The 11768-nt window shown below is 40.3% G+C and overlaps 1 protein-coding gene across 1 annotated transcript; it reads right to left on the reverse strand.

The window, feature by feature from the left end:
* Positions 1-352: 352 nt before the first annotated feature.
* LOC306697038 (uncharacterized protein) lies at positions 353-6515 on the reverse strand (the record flags this gene model as incomplete). The annotated part of the gene is made up of 3 exons (XM_079160779.1): positions 6283-6515; positions 2456-2727; positions 353-358 (listed from the first exon to the last, which is right to left on the reverse strand). Exons 1-3 carry the CDS (start codon positions 6452-6454, stop codon positions 353-355), a joined length of 450 nt encoding a protein of 149 aa, XP_079016905.1. The 5' UTR covers positions 6455-6515.
* Between the last annotated feature and the right edge of the window lie 5253 nt (positions 6516-11768).

Genomic DNA, 11768 nt, shown 5'->3' on the forward strand with positions numbered 1-11768 from the left:
GTTTGAAAAAAATAGTTTGCTAAAAGAAATGTCAGTAATATAGTTGAATAAAGGGATACTTTCGATTAAGATATGGTCATCTCAATGTTATTTCACACATTTTACATTCTTACAGAGACGTAGTTATTGCAAAAGTGTATTTCATTCAGTTAGTGAACACGTCTCCACGGGAGTTTCAACTTGATGCTTTCTCCTGTTTGTTGATCCTCAGGTGTTTATTTTAACCATGTGATTGGAGTAACATTATTCCCTCAAGTGCTGCAATTATGTGGCTCCTCATTCCTGAGTTCTTGTGTGTGTTGGGGATTTCACCTCGGGCAAAAAGTCCACTGTATAATCTGACTCCAAAAGACTACACCTACAGAAGGACCCCGCGCAGATCGTTTTAATTGGAATTACTTTGATGAACAACAGATGACAGACGATCTAAAAGTATTAACAATTTATTAAGTCAAGCATCAGAACATATAATGCATAGATTTTTGGTTTCACAGAACACCAGAATTGATTAAGTATTCCTAGCAACAGACAAAGTCAGGGCTCAGAATACATATCTCTCGTCTCGGTGTTTGTGAGCCCTGTTCTAACATTTCCTTCTTCCCTTATACTCTCCAATGAGCATTTGACCTTGTCCAGCACACGGATGCATCATGCTCGCTCGCACACGCACACGCCAGGGTTGGAGCCTGTGTGTGGGAGTCCTCCTGCTGTGGGAGTGCTGTCTGCTGAGGGAATTCTCATGGTGTCGGTCCTGCGTCAATTTGTTGCTACACAACGGACTTACCCGTTTCACAACACAACTAGTTATAAGTTTAAGCTAAACCACCTGTGAGTCAGAGCTTCTTCTTTGTACGCCGAGCGCAAGAGTGCCTCGCCCGGAGCGCTTGAAACCTTTGCTCAATGACCACGCAACACTATTGCAATTGAGCACATACATCATTTTTATAAGTTCAATGCCTCTATATATTGTTAGCATATTTCTACATGTGTTTTGAGCATTAAGCACTAGAATAGTCTCCCACATATTTGACAAATACAAGGCTACTTGTCTGTTGTTTTCATCCCTTATATGACACGTTAAAATACTTTTCCTTGCAGATTTTGCAAAATTACAGCTTTAAACCGTTGTGTGGATTCTCATGTGGGCTGTCAAGTTACCATTTTGTCTGAAATCTTTCCCACATATTTTGCAAGAATATAGTTTCTCCCCAGTATGGATTGTTGTATGAGTGTTCAGTGAGGATGTCTGACTGAATCTTTTCCCACATGTTTTGCAAACAAAGGGCTTCTCACCTGTGTGTGTTCTCATGTGAACCATCAAGTGATTACTGCATCGAAAATCTTTTCCACATGTTTTGCAAGGATACAGCTTCTCACCTGTGTGTGTTCTCATGTGGACCAACATGTCACCTCTGATTCTGAACTCTTGTCCACATGTTTTGCAAGAATACGGCTTCACATCTGTGTGTGTTCTCATGTGTACCATTAAGCCACTACTTCGTCCAAAATCTTTTCCACATGTTTTGCAAGAATACGGCTTCTCACCTGTGTGTGTTCTCATGTGGACAATCAAGTGACTACTACTTCGAAAATCTTTTCCACATGTTTTGCAAGAATACGGCTTCTCACCTGTGTGTGTTCTCATGTGGACCATCATGGCATATCTGATTCTGAACTCTCGTCCACATGTTTTGCAAGAATACGGCTTCTTATCTGTGTGTGTTCTCATGTGAACCAACATGGAACCCCTGATTCTGAACTCTTGTCCACATGTTTTGCAAGAATACGGCTTCTCATCTGTGTGTGTTCTCATGTGTACCATCAAGCTACTACTTTGTCGAAAATCTTTTCCACATGTTTTGCAAGAATACGGCTTCTCACCTGTGTGTGTTCTCATGTGGATAATCAAGTGACTACTACGTCCAAAATCTTTTCCACACGTTTTGCAAGAATATGGCTTCTCACCTGTGTGTGTTCTCATGTGTACCATCAAGTCATTACTTTGTCGAAAACCTTTTCCACATGTTTTGCAAGAATACGGCTTTTCACCTGTGTGTGTTCTCATGTGGGCCATCAAGTGACTACTATATTGAAAATCTTTTCCACATGTTTTACAAGAATGCGGCTTGTCACTTGTGTGGATTTTTATATGAGCCTTCAATGAGGATATCTTACTGAATCTTTTCTCACAGAAGCTGCAAGAATGTGACTTCTCATCTGAGTGGGTTCTCAGGTGTTTGTCGAAATGTGACCTGAACTTGAAAGCTTCTCCACACGTGTGACATTGGAAAAGTGATTTACCTGTTTGAGGATCACTGCAAGTCCTTGACAAGTTGTTAATATTGTTACAGTGACTTCTGTTTTCGTGATGTCTTTTCTTTGGTTCTGGCTCTGAATCGCTAGTTGATTCTGAGTCTTCATGCTCGCTTCCTTTCTGATCTTGGCGCTCTGCTACATGAGAGTTGTTGGAGAGGAGCTGGTGGTCTCTTGTTGGTTCTGGTTCAGTGTGGTTACTTTCCTCATAAGAAGGAGTCAACATGAAGGTCTCAGTCTCCTGCTTCACTTCAAGCTGCTCTCGCTCCTGACTGGTGCAGGGTTCCTCCTGTTCCTCTTTGATCTGTGGAGGATCTGGGTCCTCTTGGTCCAGACTGGAGTTCCTCTCCTGAATACAGAGCTGCTGGTCAGAGAGAAGCTCCTCCTCCTTACAGACATGTTGCTGTGGGAGCTCTGGAGGGACAGAGAGCAACATAAATAGGATACGACTGCGATGGTGAAGGAAAAATGCAAACAGTGCATTCACATGAAATCAGGCATACAGCACACCGGATATCATGGCAGTTGTTGTAGAATATTTCTATGTTAATCGGGAGAAGAGAGTGTTATCCGCAAATCAAAATAATGAACGTCTTCAAATCATTCAACGTTGTCTTTGTTCCATTTAATTCTATTGCAAGAGGGAAATACTCAACACAGCTCTTCAAGCAGAGTCCGTGTTTGCAGCATTCTCAACATGAGTTCAAATCTTCACAAACCTTATAGTAAAGCAAAAAGCAGTCCCCGCCTCTAGATAATTCAAAGATGTCTTACACTGGCTTTTCATTCTTCCATGATCTCATGCCAGATACATTCACGAGAACCTAAACATTTCCATATTAGGAAGAAACCACAGTGTGAATCCTTTCTCACCTTCCTGGGTCTGAATGTATAGCCCGCTGAAGTAAACGGAACACTCAGTAACTGTTCTGGCAGGAAACCTATGTTTAGACAAAGCTATCCGTTTCTAACTCTGTTATTCTAAGCCGTACAGTGTTTCATTATATATTTTGCCATTACAGTGGACGAGGACAGGACGGTAACATTTGGTGAACCCAGAAGAGAATACCGGTGTTACGGTTTTACCAGGGACCATGTTAACTAGCGACCTTCAGCCGAATGCGTCTGTTGTCATAGCTACGGCAGCTGTTAAAAACGAGAAAGAGAAGCTGTCCTCGTGAATGCCGCATTGTTTAGTTTTGCAATACAGTGTCAAACCTTCTCATTGACAGTCTATGGTCAAAACATACCGGATTCCACGTTGGAGCGTCTTTTGAGGAAACTGGTCCACTCGAGTTTGAAACGTTGCTTGCTTGTTGCTTATGTGTTGAAACAGGAAGGGAGCAAATTCCCCTTCCTTTGAAATAATAAAGTTGGTTTAAAAACAAACAAACTGCCTGTTTTGTGGAAACATGTGTTGCGTAGAAGAACTCTGTAGCACAGTTAAAAAAAGGTATATACGGGATTCAAACTCATATCATTGAGTGGAAAAATATTTGGCAGGCAGAGGCAGTGCCATCACGCCACGATGGGAACAACATATTTGTTGGAAGCATACATAGAAATCTAAAGCACAGTTAACAGTCGCTCCTAAGAGCAGGGGTAACCAGATCAACTTGTGACCGCAGAGGGAACCCAGATTAACTTGTGACTGCACTGCTCGTTTACCATGCAGCATTTTGAAGTGTACCGCGGAGTACTTTTGAATACAGCTGGTTTCCAAAAAAAAGACAATCACATTCAATTTGTCAAAAAGTTTAACATGGATTAGATTATTTTCAATTGCAAGCTGGATACAGAGTCAAGATATCAAATCTTCATTGGTAACTCTTGTGGTAAAGTTTTACCATGGGCATTGTCGTAGAATATTTCTATGTTAATCGGCAGACGAGAGTGTTATTCGAAAATCAAAATAATATAAGTCTTCAAATCATTCAAAGTTGTCCTGTTCCATTTATTCTCTTGCAAGAGGGAGAATCCCCAACACAGCTCTTCACACAGAGTCTGCTGGGAGCATTCTTCAACATCAGTTCAAATCTTCACATACTATATCCTAAAGCAGAAACAGTCTCCGCCTTTAGATAGGTCAAGGATGTCTTATGCTGGCTTATCTAATCTTCCATTTTCCCTTGATCTCATTGTCAGATACATTTACGTGACCCTAAACATCCCCAGAATAGGAAGAACCCCCAGTGTGACCCCTTGCTCACCTTCCTGTGTCTGTCTTTATGGCCCTCTAAAATAAAACAGTCACTCTCAGTATATGGTCTGGTCGTAAACTATGTTTACACAGAGCTAAATGTCTCTAACTGTTCTTCGAAGCCGTAAAATGTTTCTAAACCATTTCATGATACTGATATATATTTTTTACCATTACAGCATCGCCCACAACTTCGTCCACAGCGAAGTCAATGCTGCCTCCCTTAAATAGCAGCTCGGCTACCTTAAATAACAGGTTAGTGTTATACGTGTCCTTTTGACAGTTTTTAAATGCCTAGTAGAGTTCATAATCTTACTTTGCATACCAGCACTCCACAGGACGTGGAATCCTGCTGAAGAGGATGTGAGACAGTGTCACACATCCATCCCGATACGTTCACATTTTTCTTCCGCATGAATGCCCGAAAGCAAAAATCAATTTGTACCTAACTCAATGCGGGCGATGCCCATGGTAAAACTTTAACACAAGAGTTACCAATGAAGATTTGATATCTAGACTCTGTGTCCAGCTTGCAATTGAAAATAATCTAATCCATGTTAAACTTTTTGACAAATTGAATGAGATTATGTCTTTTTTTACTGATTAAAGTCAAATGAACTCAACTTGATATCTCTGTGTTCTTGGCTGGTTAAATTCATCATTTTATGGCATTGCCATTTATGGTTTGCTCTGATGCGTTATTGTCCACATTGTGTATTTTCAACTCATGACAACATCACAAACGTTTGCCTTATTAATTTGCAGCGCTACAAAGATTTGTTTCGGAAACCAGCTGTATTCAAAAGTACTCCGCGGTACACTTCAAAATGCTGCATGGTAAACGAGCAGTGTAGTCACAAGTTAATCTGGTTACCCCTGCTCTTAGGAGCGACTGCTGACTGTTTTAGATTTCTATGTATGCCTCCAACAAATACGTCATTCCCATCATGTCGTGACGGCACTGTCTCTGTCTGCCAATTATTTTTCCACTCAGTGATATGAGTTTGAATCCCGTATATACCTTTGTATTTATTTTTTTAACTGTGCTACAGAGTTCTTCTACGCAACATGTTTCCACAAAACAGGCTCCAAAGACGATTATGTGTTTGGTTGTTTTTAAACCAACTTTATTATTTCAAAAGGAAGGGGAATTTGCTCCCTTCGTGTTTCAACACATAAGCAACAAGCAAGCAACGTTTCAAACTCGAGTGGACCAGTTTCCTCAAAAGATGCTCCAACGTGGAATCCGGTATGTTTTGACCACAGACTGTAAATGAGAAGGTTTGACACTGTATTGTCAAACTAAACAATGCGGCATTCACGATGACAGCTACGTGTTCTCTTCTTGTTTTTAACAGCTGCCGTAGCTATGACAACAGACGCATTCGGCTGAAGGTCGCCAGTTAACAGGGTCCCTGGTTAAACCGTAACACCGGCATCTGTTTTGGATTAAATAGAATTTGCAACCGAATGTTACGTAGCTCCCTCACACCGGAGATAGTTGCTTAAGTTTGCAAAAGATTATTAAGAGAAAGCACATTTTTAGCTATATAACACTACAGTCTGTGAATAATTAAATAGAACAGTAGTCACAAAATAGTTGTATCAAATATCTTATTCCATCATGACAGAAAGATCTGATTTGCTGTCTACCATCTGACTGAATCCACGTGAATGCAGCATCGATGAATACCAGTACACATTTAAACAATTTAGATTAAGTGGCATTCCTCTGTTTAGTGGTATTAAAATGATGAAGTTGTACTCACCTATCCTGTGTAACTTTATTACAGGTTTCCAAACGATATCCAACAGTTTGCTCTGACGGTCGATCTCTTCCTTGTACTCGAAGATAGTTTTCTCAAAAACTCCAAATATTTCTTCAGCAGCAGCAGATAGTCGCTCGTTGACAAACTCTCTCAAATACTCAACTGAAGACATTGTTGTTTACTCTCAAATGGAATAATTACCTCCGCAATGACTACGATATCGTTTACCAGCCAACTCCAAACGTGCGAGCAGCGAACGCTGCAAGCGGCTGTGTTGCTTACTTCCGCTGGATGTCACGCTTTAAAGTTCCGACTGTAGAAGCGAGTTACTTTGTTTCGTTCCGCTTTTTTATTGTTGTGCTCCTTCTTCTCTCAGGTTGAATAGTTTGAATAGTGGATAAACTGATAGCAGGTGCATACCTCCGCCTACTGTACGGGAGTTTGAAACACCATATGTATTATATCCTACCCACCAGCCCTGTGTTGTATAAAAAGGAAAAACGTGAGAAACACGTGAAAGCCTGTAATTCTCACCATCCACCATAAGAGAAAAGTCAAAGCTATGTGCCTATAGATACAAGGACTGCAGGAACATTAACTGGTTTGTTGATTGAGTGGAAGTGTTATTTAAATATATTTTATATACAAGTGTTAGATTGTTCTTGCAGATAGTTATGGTGGAGCAATTTCATTTTTACTAGGTTCACACACTGACACATCATTTAACAAGAGATCATATTTAATGCACTATATATTTTGGTTAATAAAAATCTTAATCAGCAAATAACTATAGCTGTCAAAGAAATGTAGTGGACTAAAAAGTACAATATTTGCCTGTAAAGTATATGTAACATAAGATGAAAGTAGGCAGAATCAAAGTACAAATACCTTCAAATTGATTTTTATTTTGTAATGTTCAATATTTCATGAGTAATTTCCATGAAATCTTAGCCATCTGAGGACAAAACATTGTACATAAATACAGTATTTAGGTAAATGTAGTTACATTCCACCACAGCTTGTTCAACATGAGGCAGCTCCACTGATCAAACCATCAGCATCGATCAGCTACGGTATTATATCATTAATTTACAATCTACAGCCAGTGAGATGAAACATTGAAACACCTCTCACATGGTATAACTCACTCATGAAATAACTATTCTTCACTATGACTACTTTTACTCTTGAGGTCAGTGAGACACATCTGCAGCCTTGAACAACAGAATATAGGTAAAGCTTTAGACCTCAGTGTGAATCTGGTATTCTTACATAATCACCTCCCAACGCTTTATTGTTAGAATACATACATGAGATAAAAAAGAGCATTTTGTTGCTCACTTCCCTTTGAGCCCTGATCCTTACTGTTCATTCACTTTTCCTTACTATTGCTGAGGCTGATTCTTTCACAGCACCATGTAGCACACCATCTACAATTTGTGTTTGTGTGGCTACTTGGCTACAAGGCTACTTGTCTGTATGCAATCTTTTATGCCTTGACAATTGATGCCAATCACAGTATGTCTTCCTGCAGGTCTTGCAGAGTTACAGCTCCTCCCCAGTGTGGGCTCTTCTCATGTGAACCAACATGGAAACTCTGTGTCTGAACTCTTGTCCACATGTTTTGCAAGAATACGGCTTCTCATCTGTGTGTGTTCTCATGTGTACCATCAAGTTACTACTACGTCCAAAATATTTTCCACATGTTTTGCAAGAATACGGCTTCTCATGTCAAGTTGAACCAATTACAAAAAAAACAATACATCATCATATAAAATAAAATGTCATGCTGCAAACAGAAAAGACAATACTCTAGTTGACAGGATGACAACACAAGTCACCCAGCACCACCAGAGTTAACAACCCACTGATATAATCCATTCTTGTAACAATGTGTAGGAGGCTTCATATAGAACTGTCAAATACTACTTGAGGTACATGCATCTTGAGTTCTTGTTGAATAATACACTAAAAGTGGACTGACATTCATTGTAACCAACAAGATCACACCATTAACAGCAACCACTGTGAAAGTAACACGTTTCCATGCTTTAGATTACAATTGTTTGAAAAAAATAGTTTGCTAAAAGAAATGTCAGTAATATAGTTGAATAAAGGGATACTTTCGATTAAGATATGGTCATCTCAATGTTATTTCACACATTTTACATTCTTACAGAGACGTAGTTATTGCAAAAGTGTATTTCATTCAGTTAGTGAACACGTCTCCACGGGAGTTTCAACTTGATGCTTTCTCCTGTTTGTTGATCCTCAGGTGTTTATTTTAACCATGTGATTGGAGTAACATTATTCCCTCAAGTGCTGCAATTATGTGGCTCCTCATTCCTGAGTTCTTGTGTATGTTGGGGATTTCACCTCGGGCAAAAAGTCCACTGTATAATCTGACTCCAAAAGACTACACCTACAGAAGGACCCCGCGCAGATCGTTTTAATTGGATTTACTTTGATGAACAACATATGACAGGCAATCTAAAAGTATTAACAATTTATTAAGTCAAGCATCAGAACATATAATGCATAGATCTATGGTTTCACAGAACACCAGAATTGATTAAGTTTTCCTAGCAACAGACACAAAGTCAGGGCTCAGAATACATATCTCTCGTCTCGGTGTTTGTGAGCCCTGTTCTAACATTTCCCTCGTCCCTTATACTCTCCAATGAGCATTTGACCTTGTCCAGCACAGGGATGCATCATGCTCGCTCGCACTCGCACACGCACACGCCAGGGTCGGAGCCTGTGTGTGGGAGTGCTGTCTGCTGAGGGAATTCTCATGGTGTCGGTCCTGCGTCCATTTGTTGCTACACAATATCCAACGGACTTACCCATTTCACAACACAACTAGTTATAAGTTTAAGCTAAACCACCTGTGAGTCAGAGCTTCTTCTTTGTACGCCGAGCGCAAGAGTGCCTCGCCCGGAGCGCTTAAAACCTTTGCTCAATGACCACGCAACACTATTGCAATTGAGCACATACATCATTTTTATAAGTTCAATGCCTCTATATATTGTTAGCATATTTCTACATGTGTTTTGAGCATTAAGCACTAGAATCGTCTCCCACATATTTGACAAATACAAGGCTACTTGCCTGTTGTCTTCGTCCCTTATATGACACGTTCAAATACTTTTCCTTGCAGATTTTGCAAAATTACAGCTTTAAACCGTTGTGTGGATTCTCATGTGGACTGTCAAGTTACCATTAAGTCTGAAATCCCTCCCACATATTTTGCAAGAATATAGTTTCTCCCCAGTATGGATTGTTGTATGAGTGTTCAGTGAGGATGTCTGACTGAATCTTTTCCCACATGTTTTGCAAACAAAGGGCTTCTCACCTGTGTGTGTTCTCATGTGAACCATCAAGTGAGTATTATGTCGAAAATCTTTTCCACATGTTTTGCAAGGATACAGCTTCTCACCTGTATGTGTTCTCATGTGGACCATCAAGCCATTACTACGTCGAAAATCTTGTCCACATGTTTTGCAAGAATACGGCTTCTCACCTGTGTGTGTTCTCATGTGTTCTATCAAGCTACTACTACGTCCAAAATCTTTTCCACACGTTTTGCAAAAATGCAGCTTCTCACCTGTGTGTTTTCTCATGTGTTCTATCAAGCTACTACTACGTCCAAAATCTTTTCCACATGTTTTGCAAGAATACGGCTTCTCACCTGTGTGTGTTCTCATGTGGACAATCAAGTGACTACTATGTCGAAAATCATTTCCACATGTTTTGCAAGAATACGGCTTCTCACCTGTGTGTGTTCTCATGTGTTCTATCAAGCTACTACTACGTCCAAAAACTTTTCCACATGTTTTGCAAGAATGCTGCTTGTTACTTGTGTGGATTTTTATATGAGCCTTCAATGAGGATATCTTACTGAATCTTTTCTCACAGAAGCTGCAAGAATGTGACTTCTCATCTGAGTGGGTTCTCAGGTGTTTGTCGAAATGTGACCTGAACTTGAAAGTTTCTCCACACGTGTCACATTGGAAAAGTGATTTACCTGTTTGAGGATCACTGCAAGTCTTTGACAAGTTGTTAATATCGTTACAGTGACTTCTGTTTTCGTGATGTCTTTTCTTTGGTTCTGGCTCTGAATCGCTAGTTGATTCTGAGTCTTCATGCTCGCTTCCTTTCTGATCTTGGCTCTCAGCTACATGATAGTTGTTGGAGAGGAGCTGGTGGTCTCTTGTTGGTTCTGGTTCAGTGTGGTTACTTTCCTCAGAAGAAGGAGTCAACATGAAGGTCTCAGTCTCCTGCTTCACTTCAAGCTGCTCTCCTGCCTGACTGGTGCAGGGTTCCTCCTGTTCAAGTTTGATCTGTGGAGGATCTGGGTCCTCTTGGTCCAGACTGGAGTTCCTCTCCTGAATAAAGAGCTGATGGTCAGAGAGAACCTCCTCCTCCTTACAGACATGTTGCTGTGGGAGCTCTGGAGGGACAGAGAGCAAAATAAATAAGATACGACTGTGATGGTGAAGGAAAAATGCAAACAGTTCATTCACATGAAACCAGGCATACAGCACACCGGATATCATGACAGTTGCTGTAGAATATTTCTATGTTAATCGGGAGAAGAGAGTGTTATTCGCGAATCAAAATAATGAAAGTCTTCAAATCATTCAACGTTGTCTTTGTTCCATTTAATTCTCTTGCAAGAGGGAAATACTCAACACAGCTCTTCAAGCAGAGTCCGTGTTTGCAGCATTCTCAACATGAGTTCAAATCTTCACAAACCTTACAGTAAAGCAAAAAGCAGTCCCCGCCTCTAGATAATTCAAAGATGTCTTACACTGGCTTTTCATTCTTCCATGATCTCATGCCAGATACATTCACGAGAACCTAAACATTTCCATACTAGGAAGAACCCACAGTGTGAATCCTTTCTCACCTTCCTGGGTCTGAATGTATAGCCCGCTAAATTAAACAGAACACTCAGTAACTGTTCTGGCAGGAAACCTATGTTTAGACAAAGCTATCCTTTTCTAACTGTTATTCTAAGCCGTACTGTGTTTCGTTCGCTTATGTGTTGAAACAGGAAGGGAACAAATTCCCCTTCCTTTGAAATAATAAAGTTGGTTTAAAAACAAACAAACACATAATCGTCTTTGAAGCCTGATTGTGGAAACGTGTGTTGCGTAGAAGAACTCTGTAGCACAGTTAAAAAAAAGGTATATACGGGATTCAATCGCATATCATTGAGTGGAAAAATATTTGGCAGGCAGAGGCAGTGCCATCACGCCACGATGGGAACGAACTATTTGTTGGAGGCATACATAGAAATCTAAAGCACAGTTAACAGTCGCTCCTAAGAGCAGGGGTAACCAGATCAACTTGTGACTGCAGAGGGAACCCAGATTAACTTGTGACTGCACTGCTCGTTTACCATGCAGCATTTTGAAGTGTACCGCGGAGTACTTTTGAATACAGCTGGTTTCCGAAAAAAAAAGACAATCACATTCAAT

Source organism: Pholis gunnellus (genome assembly GCF_910591455.1).
Source record: "Pholis gunnellus genome assembly, chromosome: 6".
Lineage (NCBI taxonomy): Eukaryota > Metazoa > Chordata > Actinopteri > Perciformes > Pholidae > Pholis > Pholis gunnellus.